At 50.6% G+C, this 19,878-nt stretch overlaps 1 protein-coding gene and 1 long non-coding RNA gene across 4 annotated transcripts; one reads left to right on the top strand and one right to left on the bottom strand.

The window, feature by feature from the left end:
- The first annotated feature begins 1,638 nt into the window (after positions 1 to 1,638).
- On the top strand, positions 1,639 to 8,759 carry LOC107312858. Its single transcript, XR_001554663.2, has 4 exons — positions 1,639 to 1,709; positions 2,603 to 2,666; positions 4,568 to 4,650; positions 5,198 to 8,759. It is a non-coding gene; the product is annotated as an uncharacterized LOC107312858 (long non-coding RNA).
- Positions 8,760 to 8,842: 83 nt separating this feature from the next.
- SPRY3 (sprouty RTK signaling antagonist 3) lies at positions 8,843 to 19,613 on the bottom strand. 3 transcript variants are annotated; one of them, XM_015860654.2, is made up of 2 exons: positions 19,498 to 19,613; positions 8,843 to 15,028 (listed from the first exon to the last, which is right to left on the bottom strand). In XM_015860654.2, exon 2 carries the CDS (start codon positions 14,979 to 14,981, stop codon positions 14,067 to 14,069), a length of 915 nt encoding a protein of 304 aa, XP_015716140.1. In that variant the 5' UTR covers positions 14,982 to 15,028; positions 19,498 to 19,613; the 3' UTR covers positions 8,843 to 14,066. The 3 variants fall into 3 exon arrangements, with proteins under 3 accessions (XP_015716140.1, XP_015716138.1, XP_015716137.1); XM_015860652.2 differs by lacking the exon at positions 19,498 to 19,613 and adding an exon at positions 18,099 to 18,262; XM_015860651.2 differs by lacking the exon at positions 19,498 to 19,613 and adding an exon at positions 17,813 to 18,074.
- Between the last annotated feature and the right edge of the window lie 265 nt (positions 19,614 to 19,878).

Here is a 19,878-nt window from a genome sequence, read left to right as displayed (position 1 = left end):
TACTCGTGGGCTTGGGAAATAATTCACAAGCAGAGGAGATGGTGTAACAGGATGTGGGCATCTAATCTCTCCGTACCAGGAGACAGTCATAAGCACTGGCACTTACCCAGCAGTCAGCTACAATTTGTTTGCACACAGGGTTTGCTGGAAAATTGCATCCAGCCGTCCAGTTAATAAAAATCATCTTCACACAGCTCACCGGCAGTGTTTGCTGAATGAGAGATGGCTGCTAAATTATTCACTCTGCACTATTGGAGTCTCAGCGGTGGAAGAGAGGGGAGGAAGATTTTGCTGCTGCTAGTCATGTTATGCTGTCAATTCATTCTCAGGGCTGAGAGTCTGCCATCTGGTACTGAACTCACCAAGAAAGATGGGGGGGAGAGAGGGGGGGGAAGGCAGCATTTTTAAGCATTGATTGCTCATCATATGGCAGCTCTAGAGCACATTTTCTAACATTCATGAGAAGTACGAATCCAGAGGGAAATGCAGGGCGGAAGGGATAATATGCCAGTTAGAGTATTCCACCCACACAGATGTAAAGGAAATACATGAGGGCACAAAATCCCATTCTGCCTGTCCAGCCTGCCACACCTGAGAGGTCAGTAGAGACGGTTGACATAGCATAACCTCCTAGATGTGTTCCTGGGCTTCACATCAGGCACTTTCCCATTCCTCCAAGCATTTATCTGTCTCCTTGACTGCTGAGCTACCTTTCAGCCCACTTGAATTTCAACCCACTTTCCCAGAGAGTAAAAATGTTTGGATGGTGATCAGTGTTATGGGAGATCCTTGTTGTTTGGTACACAGCTGGTAATGCCACAGAGCAAGTGTGGAGATATTGCTCCTCCTTTGGTGTCAGTGTTGGTGGAACTTTACAGACTCTGGATATAGCACCTGTGTCTGTGTCTGGAAACACATCCAGCCCTGCTGCATACAGCACCCAGCGGTTTGCTTTATCAGGAACCAACCAGAAGAATGCATTAATGAACTGAGCAGAGTGTGTCCCTGCAGGCAGAGCTGCAGAAGGAGATAGAGCCCCTTGGCAGGGTATGAAAGGACAGCAAAATAAAAGGAGGAGGCAACAAAAATCAGAAGGGAAAATGAGCTCACTGACTTGTTCAGCCACTGACTGACATCATGGAGCACTAAAGATCTGGGGGGCTTCAGTCAAGGATGAAGTGGTGGAGATAAAGGCACCACATGATTCATTTATGTCTTATGTGACCTAGACAGGAAGGAGGGACAGAGATACAGAACTGCCATGTGCTTTCCTATGCTGCATCACAACACTGAAACAAGATACTCTGGGAAAGTCCATTAGCTGAGAGGCTTGTTCCTTTTCTTGCCTTTTCCTCCAGTTGATCAACATCTGTATGGCCAGCATTGCACTGGGACACAAAGAAAAGCTTGAAGAACAGGTTAAGGTCCTCAACATGCTGTAGTTTAGACTTAAAGCATCCACAAGACCCTTAGCATGTGTATGTGAATTGCTAAGTCATAGCCTGAACCAATGATTGAGCACCTGGTGAAGGGACAGACAGCTTTGGGAGCACAGGTGAAAGCAATTCACCCATGTGACTGGAAGGGGCTAACCTAACCTAACCTAACCTAACCTAACCTCATTTAAGGGCTGGCTACCACAAGAGGTGGATCTCTTTCTGGAGATCCCTTCTTCTGGAGATTTTAGTGAGTGTTGATCCTTGAGATGGGTGAGCAACTCTTTCTTTAATTGGGTTGTGACCATTCCCTCTGCTGGGGGTATTTTAGAACTGGTTATCTGCTATTGCCTTTCCCTACAGCATAGCACAAAAACCTTTGTTAGGATGTAACCCAGACAAGCATCCCATGAGCTCTGTTAGCTTTTTTTCTTTCATTTACCCATCACACAGGCTGCTTTTTCACCAGCATTCATGCCTGCTGTCCCCTAATACAAGAAGAATTTGCTGATAAATATGGGCAGAACCTGTTTTTGCCTGTTTCTATACTCAGCACCTCCTTACCTGTCCTTCGCCTTATGCTCTGCCCATTGCCTTCTCCCTCTGGCCGCAGCCTCTCATTGCAGAAGGAGACAAACTGGAAATTCTGGTCCTTTTAGCTTTTTGCACCCATCCCATCTCCTGTTCTGGAGCCTGGACTGAAGCTGGCTCTCTCACCTTGCTGGAAAAGAATCATTGGACGGCTTAGGCTAGAAGTAACCTTAAAGATATTGAGCTGCCTTGTCCCATCTGTGGGTAGGGTCACCAACCAGAAGAGATGCCTCTTGCACAGACAGAGGCACTGGGTGCTCATTTTCTTGTGCTCCCTCCACTTCTTTTTTTTTGAAGTTTGTCTTCTGTGCTGAACGGCACCTAAAATAAACATAACCTTCCCTCAAAAATAACAGGCTGTATAATGCAGAGGTGCATCTTTCAGGTAAGGCATGAACATGTTCCTCCCTTGATCAAGGAAAAAAAGGTGTTTTCCCCTTTATTTATTCTCTAGCACCTTAGATTCATGCAGCCCATTTCTCCTGAAATATGGTGGGATTTTGGTCTGTATGCTTGGGAGGGGAGGAGGGTATTTGATTTTTAATGCTTAGTTATTTATTTTTGACATTGCACAGGCCATTCCAGCACCCGCTTTATCTCCAGTGATCTCTGACCCCTGCGTGTCAGGAGTTCAATCTGGTACGTTCCACTCTTTGCCCCCACTTAATTCTTTTTTAGCTGCTCGGCCTTTGAAACCTGGTGCCATATGCCAGCCCCAAAGAGTCCTGATCAATACCAGAGGGCTGCGTCCCTGTGACCTTGCAACCTGCCCCATAAAGGGCAGAGGGCAGAGCAGAGTGTTGGCCATGTTCTCATTACGAGATTTCAGCTGCATTTGTTGGAGGGGGAGGGAGAGCCTTTCTTTCTCACTTTCTTTCTTGCTTTCTTTTCATGAGACTTAGACACCAGAGCTCCTGGCTGTCTGTCGACTCCTCAACTTCATTTAATGAAAGTGAGCAAGAGAAGAGCTAAAAATCAAGATGCCTGAGGATTTAAAGTAGGAAGATAAACAGCACATCTTGGTGGAGGAAAGGGATTGTTTGTGTCCATCCTTTTCGGATAGCCAGGATGCTTTGTTGTGCAATGCCTTGGTCACCCCTTAAACAGGGGAAGCCATTAAAAATTGCTTGGTCTGTGCAGAAGAGCCCTGGAGATCTTGTAAAAGAGGCACCCAATTTCTCTCCTCTTGCATGGCCTCTATCCAACAGAAGAGTCTGTAGGAAGATGTCGGGGACACCCATCTGGGATGCCCTATCTCCAGACTTTACATTTCAGTCTTGGGGCAGTGCTGGTCAGCCCATTCCAATGAGTGTGAACCATTTCTTCTTGGGCCACTACATCTTGAAGCCATCCTTTTTTAAGGCACAGATCTGTTTCTTGGTCATCTCTTTTTGCCTCTGCACAAAAAAGTACATTTGCCTACTTTTCTGCCCTTGCTCCTTTCCTTTTTTAGAACAAGGAGTAGGAATAAAAAGGGAAAAGCTTGCAGTGTCTCTATGGGACAGCAGAGCTTTGATGGGATGGCTTCCAAAGGGAGATTTAACCCAGCTTCCTTTCCTCAGAGAGGAAAACCCAAAGCTAACACTGAGAGAAAGGTACTCACCCAGGAGCAGCCATCTACCAAGTGATACAGGGCAGGGAGATAGAAGTGTTCCTTTGGCACAGGACATTCTGTGTCTGCCTCTGTGGATCCCATTCCCATAGTGATGGGGACCACAGGGTGGTTTGGTTGGAATGCAGCTGGCTGCTAGTTTAATATCTGGGGTCAGTGCAACTCACCTGATACAGCTCTTCCCTTCTCCTCTCCTTTGTTTCCACCTCTACAAGGGGATGGACCCACCAACGTCTGGGACAAGCAATGTTGTCCCATACAACAGTATTCCAGCTGACCCGCTCAGACCGCCAGTTTAGGGTTAGGGGTTTCTATAAACCTCTAAGCAGACTTCAGGGGGCATTTCTGAGTTGAGAGCTCTCTCTCACCCTAATTATTCAAAGGATGAAAACATCCCAGCTCTCCCCAAGATATATTCAGGGATATTCCCTGAGGCTGGAGAGCAGAGAATTCCCCATTTAGTATTATGCTGCAATCCAAAAGTTCACTCAAGGACAAGAGCAATGGGGTGCTTCATCCTTTTGATTGAGTGCACCATACCCACGGGTGGCAAGGGGAGCCAATACCTCAGACAGAGGGCACTGCTGCACACCATCCAATTAACCCTTCTGATAGCTTCGATTAAAAATAAAGGGGCCTTCAGGTCCCTGCTGGAGTGGCCTATTTTATGTGTGCATTTCCTTGGTTTTGCCTCAGCTTATGATGTTCAGGAAGCGGTTATTTCAGGAAAGGTATGCTATAGATAACTGATCCGCCAGCCAGGTGTCATGTTCCTTCATTTATTTTCAATTACTTTGTCTCATTAGCTCTGGTGAGAATTGCCTGGTGTCAATTCATTTGGTCACCTCCATGTGTGCTGCACGTCTCTGGTGTGGTGTGATCTCTCCCTGGGGGGCATTGTTACAGAACAGCTCTGCTTCTCTTTCAGCTTCATCTTGTTCTCACCTTCTGGGCTACCCCCTGCTTTAAGGCCCTTCTCAGGGTCACAGAGTTCCTGGAGGAAAGCAGGTGGTAAGTACAGTCTTTGGGGGGTGGAGGATGGGGGTTGGTCCCTTCTCCCCAGTAACAGTGATAGGATGATAGAAACAGGCCTTAAGTTGCACCAGGGGAGGTTCAGGTTGGAAATTAGGAAACAATTTCTTCTCTTAAACAGTGGTGAGGCATCAGCACAGGTTTCCCAGGGAGGTAGTGGAGTCACCATCCCTGGAAGCGTTGGAGAAAAGGGGCTAAGAATGCACCTAAGATCAACACCCATGCTCACTCCTTTATTTGGGAGAGCACCCCCAAAGCTGCCATGGCTGTAGAGGGAGGTGGTTTGTTTGTTTTTTGCTGGTAGTCTCAGGGCCCATCATGCTCCCTGCATGAACTCTCCTTTCAGCCCTTTTGTTCAGGTTCCATGTCCATCTACTTGTGCCCAACCCCATGTAACAGGGTGGGGAGAGATGCTGGAAAAGATGGTAGCATAAAGAGACAGAAGAAGGCATAGATGCTATCCGATGCATGTGGAAGAGAAAAACTAGCCTTCCACCTCTAGCTGCAGATTTCTTCTACTTTCCAGCACAGCATAAAGCCCTTTGAAACCAAATTCCCTGCTGCCCAAGGGGTGTCCTGACCTGCTGTTTGCCTCTAGGATCATCTCCAGCTGAGCATCTCATGGTGGGCCACCATGAATTAGACTTGTGCTTGCTCACTGCACAAGGCTTTTGTGCTTTCACCTGTCCAAGCATGAACTGATCCATGTCCCCAGTGTGACATGAGCAGTGCATCTGCCTGCTTGCTGTCAGCCATGTGGCCAGCTCAGCTCTGGTGGTGACAACAGCAAAGAGGGCATGGTGTAATTTTCAGATCCGTTGGGGAGTTTTCAGCAGTGATGGCTGGAAAAAAACAGCAATTTCTCTGTGAAAAAGGGCACATTCATTCTGGTTCCAATGAGAAAGAAATAAATAGAAAGCCTGGTAGTGACTGTCCTTAATTGATTAGTCATTTCTGCAGATGATAATTGCACATCAAAAGACAGGGATCCTACTGTTTCATGCAAATGTCCCCAGGAATAACAGCAAGGCACAGGGGAAGTGGGTAGAGGAAATAAATCCTTTAAGACGCTGCCCAGGAGAATTCAGAGCTTGAGATCCATTTTGGAAAAACAATGTTGCTCTGAACATGTCTGGAAGAAATATCCTCAACCTCCTGAGTGCCAGAAACATGGAGAAAGAGGGGAGCCGGGAGTGTGCCCCAGCCATGCCAGAGCATCACCTCTTCAGACACTGGTGGGGAACTTGAAGAGCTGGCTGAGGATCCAGAATTGGAGTTATTTTTTGTGGGTTCTGCAGCGAACCCCAGTTTTGGGTCCTTCCCACACACTGCAGTTTCCTGGGCTCTCTGACTTGTGCCTGTTGTGTCCAGTCCCATTCTGCTCCCCATGCTACCGCATCTGGGCCGCAAGCTAAACACCAACCCCGGGGCTCATCTGAGAACCTCCGTTCTCATTTAATTATTTCAGAGAAGCTGCTAGCCCTGGTGTCTGGCAAAAGAGGCTTGTGAGCATGACTCAGTCAGCCTCCAAAAGCAGCAGTGAAAAAACAAGAATCTGCTGTGAGCTGCATCTTGATTTTTTTTAAGCCAGCCTCGTGATGCTTTGCAGGGCCAAAGCACGAGTCTGTAATATCAGAACAGTGCCATAAACTGCAGGCGTTTTGGGGTGCTAATAAGAAAAATGGTCCTTTTTCGCAAGCACGCAGCCATCACTGGGGTCATGGAGACCCTCTTGTAGGGTGTGAGCCCCTCTGCATCATAGCTGTGCTGTGGGAGAAGCTTTTGCAGGTGTCATTTCTTGCTTCCAAGGTTCCCAGCTGCCCTCCTCACTGCCCCCAGTAAATCCCCAAACTGTGATCCTTCTAGGCCCCATGTCCCTGACATCATTGAGCACTGGCATGCAAGGAAGAGCTGGGGACACCACTGGACTGTGATCTTGCATCTGCTCAGACCCGCCAGCACTGGATTCTTCAGAGCAGTGGTCAGGGATTTGCAGGGCAATAAGCTGCCTTCAGCCCTACCTAAAGGATGACTGTGGAAGACGTATGAGGCACTGGTGGTCATGGAGAAGCCATTTAGCAAATTCCTCCAGCCAAGATTCCCACTCTGTGGTCCCTACAGCCTCTGGTGGAAATGAGATCTGACCTTCCACCTCCTCCTATGCAGCTCTGCATGCCTGGATTCCTCCATGCTCATCACCTTCAGCGTGGGTTAATGAACAGCTGGCATTTAAATATTCCTTCATCACTCCATCCACGTCACCGATGAAGTCACAGACAGCATGTTGGATCCGCAGGTTTGCCTTCAGATCCTTTACCTTCAGCTGTCTTCAGCACAGAGCTGCTGCAAGCTCCTTCCCCTTTGTAGTCAGCAAAGAGAAATAGGCGCTTTCAGGGCATGAGTCATCTGACCTATTTAGCCATCTTAGGAAGAGATGAATGAGTCCTTAAGAGGGCCCGTTTCTTACTGCTGTCTAGACAGCCAAGCTCTCAGCTGCAGACGCCTACCCTTGCTCTTCGGGCTGGGAAGGACTGCTGGCTAACGGTGGGCTCCCCGCTCCAGCAAAGCATTGGCTCACACCTGAGTATTCAGGAAAGATGTGCACTCAGCTTTGCTCCCTCTGAAGGGAGGATTTCAACACCAAAAGGGTGGAAACCCACTTCTGCTGTACCTCCAAGGGAGGGTTTCATGGAGCTGGGCTTCTTCTGCTGTGACAATACAGCAGAGGTTATTTCAGGTCTGAATGTCAATGGGTGGTGTTAGCCAAGAGGAGGTGTTTTATTATTCTCAGTGAAACCAGCAAAAGTGGCCCAGTCACCCTGGTGACACCACTCCGTGACTGCGACCCAGTGCCAACACCAGCTGGTCTGGGATAGACTTGAGCCTGCGGAGCACTTGGTCTTCACAAGGATGCAAATAGCAAAGACCATGCAGTTTAAAGGGTCAACCTGTTCTAAGAAGAAAGCCCAACCACTGGGACTCTTTGTGATTCCTGGGGCTATTATGAATTTCTCTGTGCAAGAGAACGAAAGTGTCCAAGTGAGTGGTGACCATCTCATTCAGATGGCCTGTGGGCCACTTGCTCATGGCTCTCTGTTAATCTGCATTACCATTCTTTGCCTTGTCTTGCCTTGCCTTGTTCATAAAGATCTGTGGGTACCCACAAGATTGGTGGCATGGACTAATAGGAACAGGGTAGGCATGGGAAGGTGGTACTATACAAGCTAAAAAGTCTCTAACATAGTTAAAACAAGCTGTGCATCTAGGAACCAATCTGGTTTGCTGTGCCTAAGAGGGACTCTGGCAATTACAAATGGCCCAAAGTCATCTTTTGTTTTAGAAGCAGGGGAAGAATGAGTCACAGCAGGGACTGGACTCACATCTGTCCTCCAAAACCCCAAGGCAGATCCTGAATGCTGTGGTGAGGCCTTGGCACATGTGTTGGAAAGCATGTTCTGGTACCAGAGACAGGCTCCAAGGCCAATGAAACAGTGTGAGAAAAAGCTTTATGCGGAGAGGCATTAGAAAATGCACTCCAGAAAGGGCTTCAGAAATGTGTTTTGGGGACCAAATGCCAATAGATCTCAGGGATGCCTTACCTCAGTCCTTTATTTGCTGCCCAAGAACCCACCATCCTTCAAGGACCTGGAACAGCCACAGCAGGGAGTCAAACACTGAGATTTTTGAGGTTTTCATTGAGCACCACAAAAGGGGAGATGTTGCAGAGCCAAAAAGGATCCCCACCAACACCCATCCCATGCCAGCAGAGCAAACGCAGAGCCAGCACCTGTTCAGAGCCCTGCCAAAACAGGAGCCTGAGTCATGCCCTGGCTGTCACGAAGACAAGCAGACACTTTCAAAATTAATATATATATTTATTGAATAGTTGCTCTAAGTTGGCTTGTGAAGCCACCCATAGAATTACTTTTCATCTCAGCAGTGGTTCAGTTATCAGTTATTAGCTTTGCAAGAGAAGAAAACCAAACAGAAGGAGGTGCGTTAAAATAAATAGGTTATTTTTTTTCTTATCTTTAAAATAAACTTTTGAAATAAATACTTTGTTGTTTTTTTTAGAGTTTTTTTGGGTTTTTTTTTGTTTGTTTTTTTGGGTTTTTTGTTTGTTTTGTTTTTTGGTTTTTTTTTCCTTTTAAATTTACAAGAGTATTGTCAAAAAAAAAAAAAAAGAAAAAAAAGCCACTGGGTTATAAACATGTATTATACCTTATAGAAAGGAACCCAAATAAAGGCAGCCAGGGAGGGATCTCTTTATACACTGTACAGAACGCCTTTGTACCAGTTAAATGGAGAATTAGAGGCTTCGGTTCTTGGTATGAGACTCTCCTTTGAAGCCAAGGGGACCTGTCTTCTTGGGAGAGCTTTGTGCTGAGGACGCTGGGGAGGCAGGTGGCTGCCTGTCCACTGAGCATCACGAAGGCCTGAGGGAACTGCCAGGAGATGGGAAGAAGAGGAAGAGAAGGTGGACAGGGACTTCAGTAGGGAAGGAGGGGACCAGCCACACCAACAGCTCACTGGGGAGGATTTGATTCTGCTCCTTTTGAAGCCCTTTGGGTGTTTGCAAAAGGTCCTGGTGCTCACTGAGAAATAACCTGAAGCACGTGAGCCCATAGGAGGTCACAGCTTTGCTTCAGATCTGAACCAGCCACCTCCAGCTGCTGCACGTATCCTAGAGGAATGGGCTCCGTGGGCTCCTAGGAGACAAGCCTCACTTCATTTCCACCGAAGACCAAGAATGGGGTTTCAGGTGGGACAGAGGAACATCTCTTCTCTGTGTTTCTTTTATACTGATCACAGAAAGATAGACCTTCCGATATCCAAAGACCTCTCAGTGTTCTCCAGCCTCAAAATACCCATCGGCCAGAATGAGAGAGAGAGCAAATTAACAGAGCAGGTGCTGGGAACAGCAAGTTTGGGGCATGGCATGCTCCTTCCTGGTGCTTCCCACTCGTGTAAACCCAGTTCATCCCTCTTTATTGCACTACAGCAGCTGTTGATAAACTGTAAGTTTGTGCTTTGGCATCTTCTGTCCAATGATACTTCCCCACCAGTCCTTTGGATCATATGTGAAGATAGGGGAGAGTTGACTCAGCAGGATCTTATGGGAATCTGAGAATGCAGTCTCAAAGACCTCCCCAAAAACTCCAACCCTGCCAACTGTTTTCTGACGTCCTTGGCTGGCAGCAGCTTTGGTGTGAGACAAAGAGCTTTCCCAAGGATGGATGCTGTATGGGAAATTGGTAATCACAGCCTGAACCTCTGATTAATCAGCTGAGGCAAGTGTCGGTCAGCTGTGGGAGCACAGGTGAGAGTAATTCAGCTGTGCTCCCAGAAAGGATGGAGCCTGACTCCACCTCCTCTAGACTTCATTTAAGGGCTGGCCACCACTAAGGCAGCATCTCTTGGAGATGCTCCTTGGTGGTGATTGCTTCAGTGGTTCTCAGCAGACTGAAGGCTTCTATACAGGTGAGTTTTTCCTGTAAATAACCTTTTGTGTATTTACTACCATCTTTTCATTATTGTCATCGTACATGTGCCAACCTGAGCTACAGCCCAAGCACCACCTACTTCCACTGGGAAGACTGGGAGAACTGGGATAGGATGTGTGCTTCAGTTTGGTCCCCAGTGACTCCTTAACAACAGGGCTGGGACTGATCGCACGGTATTAAAGGAGGGGAACAGGGCTGAAAGAAGCCATGGCACAGAGCAAGCACCATCAGGATTCTTTGGAGAAGATGGGAAGAGCAGAGCAGGGGGAGCTCAGGTCCTGCTCAGCAGCTCCTGCCCTGCCTCCTGCTCCTTGGCACCTGAGCATCTCTCCTTAAATTTGCCCTAAAGCCCTTCATGTTTCTTGGGAAAGGAGCCTGTGACCAGCACAGATGCACCATGTGGAGAAATGCTTTCTTGCAAAGCAGTTCCATCCCTGTCAGGTCCCAGGAGTGCATGGAAAACAGAGGACTTGTCATGCGACTCTCCAAACAGAAAACCAAGAAAGACACTTTAGGACAGAGAAAGACCCAAACTGCCAGGGCAAACAGCCGCACAAACATCTGGAGCAGATGTTATCTGACTCATTACAGGGTGGGGCAGGAAAGGGGCTCACAACTCCAACCAAAATTGGAGCCCTCTCTGAAGGGAAACTGAACCATCCAGCAGCCAGAAATGGGAAGGGAACAGGATGGAACTGGTCTGAAGACATTAGGAAAAGCTCAGGAAAAATAAACATGATCAGAGGCTACCCACAGCCTTCCTGACACCAGATGGGCTCAGTGAACTGGAGCTGGCATCTTTGGAGACCTTTTGGCAAATACCAGCTCTGAACATCTCCATTCCATGCAACTGTAAGACTTCAACACGGCTCTGATTTACCTTCGACACATTCCAACTGAGGCTCTGCATGGTCTGATAGCCCTCTGTGCCCAAGTGGGCCCTCTCCAATTCCCTTCTACATGCTCCATATTCCATAAAATGTATCTCATGAATTTGGCTTTTCTAGGAGGTGAGACATTCAAGAGACTTGGCCAAACTCCTCAGCCCTGCACTCTGGCTATGGCATGATTCCCTATTGGGAATGGAACTTCCATGCTGACCCAGAAAAAGCCCATTAGGTAGACGGCATCCTGGACTCCTACCAATTGCTTAAGGTAAATATGCTGCAATAGTAGTGCTGGGTTCCACCTCACTGCACTATGCCAAGCCAAACTGGCTCCGAGGAAATGGTGTCTGGACAGCCATCTTCTCATCCTGTGGCTCCAGCACCTGGAGGAGATCACCCCATGTTTGCATGATTTGAGAGGCCGTGAAAATGAAGAAGCTTCACATGTTGAGTCATTCCACCATCAGGAGAGGAAGCAACGAATTGCAGAGATACAGAGGTGGTAACTAAATTTATAAGACGGCTCCACTTAAAAAGGAGGAGGGGAAAAAAAAAAATCAAAGTGGAGCAAGTTGGAAAATTCTGTTCATTAGTTTTCATCTGAAAGTTTCAATGAACTATTTCCCGTTTTTGCTGAAGTGAGACAGTTCCTCAAACCCTTAATGAGAAAAAAAAAAAAAGGGACTTTTTCCCCCAAGAAAGGTTTTACACTTTTTAGGAGGAATAAGTTTAAATCAGCACCAATAGATAAGTGAACAGAAAAGGAAGGATGCCTCTTGGTGGAAGTCTCTCCCCGAAACATCACTTGGAAATAACCATGGGCCAAGCAACTGCTGGCATATGGATAAATATATTTGTGATGTATTTTGTAATCGATTGCCACAGAGATGGGCTGATCTTGTGTTGATACAGATGTGTACAGTCTCAGAAGGTCATTGCCTTGAAACCCAAATGGCAAAACTGCACAGGCATCATCTTCTCCCTCCTGAACAGTACAAGGTTCTGTTCTGTAAGCCACAGCATCATCCTGAATTCCCTACCACTCACGGAGGTGGGCTCTGCATCCTTAGAAGCATCTTCCATCAGTGCCCCTTGGTCTCTGGATGAAACCAGGGTCAGGACTTTGCTCATGCCTATACCACAACCAAGGCACAAACTCCCCACCAGGGATGGGATGCACCTCTGCTTCACGCCATCAATGTGCAGCTCCCTTAGAATCAAAGGAGTCAAGCACCAGCAGCACACATTTTAATTAATGTTTCTGAGGAGGATGAATCACTCCCTGGAACTGCTTTTTTTTTTTTTCTTTCTTTCTTTTTTTTTTTCTTTCCTGCAGCAGAGAGAGCTTGGATCAGCTGTGATTTTTAGATAGCAAATGTATGGGAAGATGAATCCCATCAAGAAATGCTACCTCCTGGCTCATCCCACAGCCAGCACTAAATCCTCCTCCCTCTCTGCAGCCTCTATACTTCCCTTTCCCCCTCTCCCGACTACCTAGGAACTCAAGGTCTAGGATTAGCGATAAACAGACTGGGAAATCATCTTCCAGAATGTGGAAGTGTACCAGGAAGCCAAACCTTGCATCTGGCACCATTCACAGCAGTATCATGGATATTATTAGTAATAGTCCTAGCCATCCTAACATTATATTTATATATACAAAAATAGATCCACAGAACTCTACGGAAAGAAGTGGCTGAGTGAATGCAATGGGCAAGCCCTGGACAGCAGAGTCTTAGAGGAAGCCAAGGGAGACTTTGCATATATTTCTCCAGGGGAATCATTTACTTCCCTCTGCACACACTTGTGTCTCAGAGGAGTGACAGCCTTGGGACGTAATCCCAGTTCCAATCTCCCCTGACCCACCAATGGCAAATGGAGATGGGGCTGAGCCCAGGTGTGGAAGGATCTACCCATAGCTGCAGCAATGGGTTTGGCTTTTTAGGATCACAGCACGTAAACCATGAAGTGATGACCCCAAATCATGGTCTGCAGATGGCCCAACTCAAGGGCTCCATTCAGCCCCATCCCCACTGTAACAGGATACCCTCAGCAGCGACAGTGCTGTGGCATGCTGATGGCCAAGGAAAGCAAGATGAGGGCTCAAAGGCAGCTTCTGCAGGGAAGGAAGGTTGGGGCTCCATCTGTGGAAACCCACTTTGACTCTCCATTTTCCCCAAGCCAAAACAGGAGCCCCACCTCGGATCAGTGCTAAGCAGCAGGGAGAGAAGAGCTGGCTGTCAATAGTTGGGTTTGGGGACTTTTTTAAAGTGATTTCAGTGCTGGTGGAAGGTACCAGACAGGCAGAAGGCAGATCTAGGGAACAGGGTGGTGGGACAAAGCACTGTCCCCATGGCTACTTCACCCTACCTCGAGGACAAGCCTGGAAGTATAGAAAGGGAGCTGCATCTGCTCAGTGGTGGGATGGAGATGGGTGACAATATCATCTTCTCTCCCATCCCACCATGGTTTGCACTTTGGAGGAAGACCCTTCACCTCCAGGCATGGAGAAATGAATAGTTGTTCCAAACCAGCATCCTGCTCTCCATCACATCCCAGGGGAACTTTCCCCTCACTGCAGCTGGGCAGCAGCTTAAAGGTTTGAAATCTTCCCACAGTTTCCCTTCTTCTTGGAGGCAGGAGAAATGAGGTGCCATCTGGCTATCATCTCTTGATGGCTTCCAAGCAGGCAGGGAGGCTGCTGCTGCTTGGTGGGACCCTGTGGCACCTGGAGGATAAGGGATGTAGGCAGTGGGAGAAAATGGAGACCACCCCTGAAAAGTGCTGGAAGGAGAGAACAGATCCAGGCTCCTGGAGGACTCTAGCTCGGGATGCATGGCCCCAGCTCCTCCTCCCATGGGAAGAGCCACGGCCCAGGGACCCTGAGTCTTGTTCCTAGGAGGAAGGCAGGGACAGGGGAGCACTGCAGAGCAGGGGCAGCCAGAGGATGGGGATGAAGGGGAGAGGATTAGGAGGAACTGTCTGCTTGTCCTCCCCAAGAGGGTCATACCGGCTTATCCAGTGCCTTGGGGAAAGGCGTGCCGCTGGAGGAAGAGATCTTTCTGCACACCGTGTTGGTGTGGGTCTGACAGCGGCAGCCGGGGCGTTTCAGGCCATCATAACCCCGCTGGCAAAGTTTGAGGCACCCCAAGGTGGGAAAGTAGCAGCAGAGGCAGGGCATGAGGAGGGAGAGGAAGCTCATGGCAGCCCAGCGGGCACAGCAGGAACCCGGCCCGCAGGAGCATGGGTCATCAGCGCAGGTGTCCTCGTCATCGCTGGAGCAGTGGTAGAAGATGCCCTTGACACAGCAGAGACAAGTCCCGTAGTCGAGGAGGCTCTCTGGGGAGCACAGGCAGCGCTGATTGCACAGCCAGCAGGAGGGCAGGCCACGGGCGGCCGTGCAGCGGGCACACTTGCAGCGCCCACACTCCTCGCAGACAAAGAGGTGCCCGCCATGCAGGCTGCCCTTCTCCACCGCTCCTTTCAAGGGAGATTCCTCTGCTTTCAGCTCGCCGGCCCTGGGCTGCGTCCGGATGAGAGAGTGGCCCGAGTGGGATGGCGTCAGGGCGCTGAGCAGGCGCTGCTCGGAGGCTGTGGTGCTCTGGGACACAGAGCTGGCTGTGCTGGAGTGGCTCATGGCTTGCTGCAGGGGTGGCATGTGGGGCTGTTGGCTGCGGTGCAGGTCCTGCAGCGTGGAGGATGCCAGGCGGTCCTGAGTCCACTCCTGCTTGTGTGATGGCTGCGAGAGGGATGGGTTGGAGCGGGCTTGCTGGAAGCAGGTGGCTGGCCTCTCCACGTAGTTGTTGCTGGCACGGATGGAGCGGATTTGGTCGATGGACAGGACCTGCTGGAAGTCCTCAGCTGGGGGTTCCATTGTCTCATCACAGCTGAGCTCAGCCACACTGGAAGAGAGCTGCATCTCCAGGAGTTTTGGGAGCCTGCGGCATCAGGGCACATCTAAAAGTCCTAAAGGATGCGGTGGAAAGAGAGGAACATTTGCATTATGCTTCATAACAGTCCATCCCTGCAGCCCATTGAACTCCTAATGAATTTCATAGGGTCACAGACAGGTTGGGTGAGAATGGACTTCAAAGCCCATCTGGTTCCAACCCCTGATGTGGGCTGGTTGCCCCCCACCAGCTCAGGCTGCCCTGGGTCCCATCCCACCTGGCCTTGAGCACCTCCAGGGGTGGGGCAGCCACAGCTCTCTGGGCAGCAGTGCCAGGGCCTCACCGCCCTGAATAAAACATTTCTTCTTAATATCATATTCCTAACAAACAGCTCAAGGCTCTGCTGAGCCCAGGAGGATGTTGGCTGGACATTTCCAAACACTGGGACAATGAGACTTGTCCCTTGGCTCAGGTGGATGCAGCATCTCCTCATGCTCTGTGTCCTTCCAGGGAAGGTTCCCCAACTCCTGCCAGCAGCAATGGGCACTGCCTGTCCTCCCACGAGGAGGGGAAGCTCAGTGCTGAGACTTGGCCAGTGATAGAGCTGGGAACAGCATCTCCAGCTCAGGAAACTGTCATGAGCCAGGGGCTCAGGGAAGGAGGGAAACCAAACACATTTAATTGCAAGTAACAACAGCAACAAATCACCACTAATACAACATGTGCTTGACTCCCCGAGACCTCGCATTTCACAGTGCAGTGCCTAGATTTCCCATTCACATCCCCATCACAAAAGGGCAGACTTCTACTTAACCCCAAAGGCAAAGCTGATATAAGCAGCTTGACTTGCTCCTGCACCAAAGCTGCCATGCAAAAATGGAGCAGCTATGTGGATGTGCTTCATTGCATGCCAGTACCCCCAAGAACTTCCAGTCCAGATTTTAGTTGGATGTGTGCTTTGTGTGCACAGCCAACTTCCCTGGAATAAAGCTGTTCCCTGGCAGATCAAACATCTGATCTGCGGGTGACACCAGTATTGTCACAGTGCCCACAGGAAGGCTGTTCTATAGGAGCTCCTGTGGCCAGCAAAGGCCAGCAAGTAGGTGAGGGGCCACAGGTAAATCTGCTCATGCAGCAGAGAGAGGCAGAGGGAAGATTGATTTTCATTAGCTAAGGCTGACCTTGAAGAGCAGGAAAAGCAAAGGCAACTTACTTTGACAGTTAAAGCAAGAAATGCCCTCTCCCATCCCCCCTCCAGGAAAGAAAATGCAAGAAATCTGCTTAGATTTGTGGGGATTTTTTGTTTTTTTCTCCTTTGCAAGGAGCCCACTTCCAAGCCATCCTGAGTGAGATGCTCACCCCATGCAGGGCAGTGTGAGTGGTGAATGGGTCACTGTTGGATACCCACAGCTGACTGGGAATGGATTTCTTTAGTGGGAATACAAGGTGAGCCACGAGAGCATGTTTCCAGGATGGGAATGGGCCATGCAAGCAAAGCTCTCAGTGAAGCACAGGCTAAGGAGCTGCAGCCCCCTGGACCCCTGAAGAGATGTGCAGATGGAATCATGCAACAGGGAACACAGCAGCTTCAGTGGGTTCCTGCATCTCTCAGGACACAGATCCCATTTCAAAGGGCATTAGGCTGACTGATACCCAGTGCAGGTGGAGCTCCTCACATCTTGGTGTCCATCCCCTTCGTTTGGGTGCTGGGTTTGATGATGTTTGGGCATTAGGACTCAAACCAGGCAGAGTGGGGACCTTGGGAAGGTTCACATGCGGGGCTGAAAGTGAGATGTGACCCAAAGGGGGAGACCTGGGACAATAGAGGGTCTGTGGTGATGGAAACGGTGGAACCGGGAGACTGAGAGCAGCCAAAGGGCAACTACTCCCACACAGTCCTACACGCAAGAAGTAGAGACATGATTAGGCAGGAGGAGCAGTGTGGAGGATGCTGCAACATGGGGGTGACAGGAGGCAGAGAGAAGCTGGCAATAGAACGCAGCGCACTGCAACCTGGACGCTTAGGATCTGGGTCCTGGACTTGGATGCAGCACCTGGGGCATGACATTTCCTTGGAGGACCCATGGCACCAAACCTGGGCCCAGGTGCTCCTGAACCTACAATCCCCAGACGTAGGAGTTAGACAAAATGTCTCTTTCTGTGAACGGAATGAACAAGAGCTGGGGTGTCTACAGGCAGTTGGAGTAGCTGGGATTCCCCTGGTCCAGTGGAATGGGGGGAAGGGGGGCTGAACACCCAGAGTGAGGACCCTGCTGTTGCCCCACAGAACCCCACTTGCTCCTGTCACTCCTTGCCTGAGGCACAGGGTGTGGGGGGGCTACAGTAGGTCCCTGCCCTCCACCCACAGCACTGCCACCCCCTCCCTGCCTACCTGCCCGTTGGGGGGAGCAGGGCAGCGTGTCCCCAGCCTCCTCCTCCTCACACCCTGCCTGCCAAACGGGCACACCAGCCCCGGAAACCAGGCAAGCTTTATGACCGGCAGCAGCCCCAAACATATAAAGTTCGTGTGATAATGGGCCAGAGGAAGGATCGTAAAAGCAAATGATTTACAGGCACTGGAGGTGGCTGCGAGCTCTGCAGAGCACTCCGGTGGGAACAGAGGGGGCTTCCTCCGTGCAGGACCCCCTCATTCCCCACTCACGGGCACTTGCATGGCCAGGTCCCTACCTCCATCTCCCCCAGGCATACCCCACTCATGTCCAGCACTTCACGCGTGGATCCCAATGAACGCTCCCTACAATTCAGCACCGCCACCGGCAGCCACGCGTATCCCACACTCCACGCGTGACCCGAACCCCACTCACGTCCCGCACCCACCCGTGTCCCGTACCCCACTCACCCCGCCGCCGCTCCATCCGCCGTGCCCAGCCCTAGGGGCCGGTGGGCGGCACGGGCATGGGGCACCGGCCGCCCCCCCCGGCCCCGCAGCCGGGGGCAGCGAGGCAGAGCCCTGCAGGGCTGCCCGGCTCGGGTTTGTGAATGCAGGCAGGTCCTTGTGAATGGGGGCAGCGTGGAGGATGGGAGGGAGGGAGGGATTTAGTGCTGCCCGTTAGCATCTCTCCCTCTCCCTCTCCCTCTCTCTCTCTGCCGCTCGCTTTCCCGGAGCTGGAGCTCTTAATGCTTACCTAAGTGGCGTCATCCAGCTGAAATTGAATCGGCCCATTAGCGGTCCCCATAGAGCCCTGTGCATCCGCTCCCTAGATAATGACTGCAACAGAGCCGAGCGCTGCGGGATGCAGCAGGCGCTATTTAAACATTTCCGTCTCTTCTCCGGCTCTGCTTCCCCCCTCCGCGCCCACCGGGACAGCCCCGCCGGCCCCGTTCCTCGGCCCCCGGGGGACACAGGGGACAGCCTCATATAGCCCCATCCCATCGGCACTCGTGGGTTCGGTTTATTTTGCCATCACCACGGGCACGGTGTGTCGGAAGTGCCTTTGGGGTTTGGCAGCACAGAGCAGGGGATGGCATCGACCTGCGCTGTCACCTTGATGCATAAATCACTGTGCTTCAGGCACTGTCACCTGCTCCCCAGACCCAGTCACCTCTTCTGGGTATTTGGGAGGCATCAATGGGAGCCTGGATGCCGTCCACCTCTTATGCTGCCAGAAAGTCCACACTAATTCCAAATTAGTGACCAAAGCTCAGATAGGATGGAAAGAGGCTTTTCTTTGCCACAATCCCCCAAATCAACCCCACAGCTGCTGTTCTCTCAGGAGCAAAATCCCTCAGACTCTGTGTGCAAGAAGGACATGGACCTTCTGTCACTTGTACACTGTGCTCGCTCCCTCCTCGCACTGTCTCGGGGCACACTGAGGACCCTTGTGACACCCCTGGGGCTCATCTAGAAATGAACAGGACTTGGGTTAGCAGTCCTGAGGACACAAGGCTTCTCCTTGGTGATACTGCACACAGCTTTGGAGCCAGCTTGAGCTCCTAGCTTCTCTTTTTACCCCCCCAGTCCTTCCCAGATCCTTTCAAGCAGTGCTTCATGGCTGAGTGAAGCAGCATTTGCAGCTCGAGGGGGCTGAGGACCTGTCTTCGAAGAATTAGGGTGAGGGTATGAAGAACCAGCACCCTTTGCAAGCCCAAACAGCATGGGAGCCCTGCCACTTGTTGCCCCACAGATGGGCTTCAACAAGGATGACCCCATTGAGCTCAGTGGCTCTCTCCCAGTGCACGCCAGCAGAAGCCCAACACAGTGATGAGCCACCCTACTCTCTGGTGGTACATAGATGTGCCTGTCCACACTCGTTTTTAGGTATTTCAATGCTGAGCATCCCTCTATCCACACGGGATGCTTCCAGAGGTGCTGCTCCAGGAGTGGGGAATGGACCCTCGACAGCATCAACCCACAGCCTAAATGCCACATCCCGCTCCAACCAGCTCCTCCTCTTCATCACATCGCTACCAGCTCAGGTTTTAAAGGCGCAGAAAGGAACGAGGTGCCCAAACCCCAGCGCCCGCCTCCAAAAAAGCACGTGTGCGCGTCCTCCCGTTCTCCCAGCCCCGATCTCTCGCTCCCACCTCAAGGCGTGCAGCAATTTGGGCTTTCCCTCCACCGTCTCGCAGCATCCCTGCAGCCTGCGTCGTGCTCGGCGCCGCTTTATTCCTCGCCTGCTGCCGAGGGAGGGCCGAAAAGCATGAATGCCGAGATGCTGAGACAAGTGGGAGGGTGGGAAGCAAAGGGAGAATAGCAGCCTCCTGGGGAGTTATTGACCACAGCATCTCCGAAGAGATAGGGCTGGGAACTGGGATGGATTTGTAGAGGAGGAAAGTTGAGGGATGCTCCCGAAGGAAGGGTCTGGGACAGATCCTCCATCAGGATCTGGAAGGGGGGGAGGGCGCAATTAGGATAGGGATGTGGTTCCCTGACTGTGCAGTCGTAGCACAGAGGATGCTGTGAGT

This window comes from Coturnix japonica, chromosome 4 (assembly GCF_001577835.2).
Source record: "Coturnix japonica isolate 7356 chromosome 4, Coturnix japonica 2.1, whole genome shotgun sequence".
In the NCBI taxonomy this organism is placed as follows: Eukaryota; Metazoa; Chordata; class Aves; order Galliformes; family Phasianidae; genus Coturnix; species Coturnix japonica.
The sequence above is the reverse complement of the archived record's forward strand: the minus strand, read 5'-3'. Positions and strand labels throughout refer to the sequence as shown.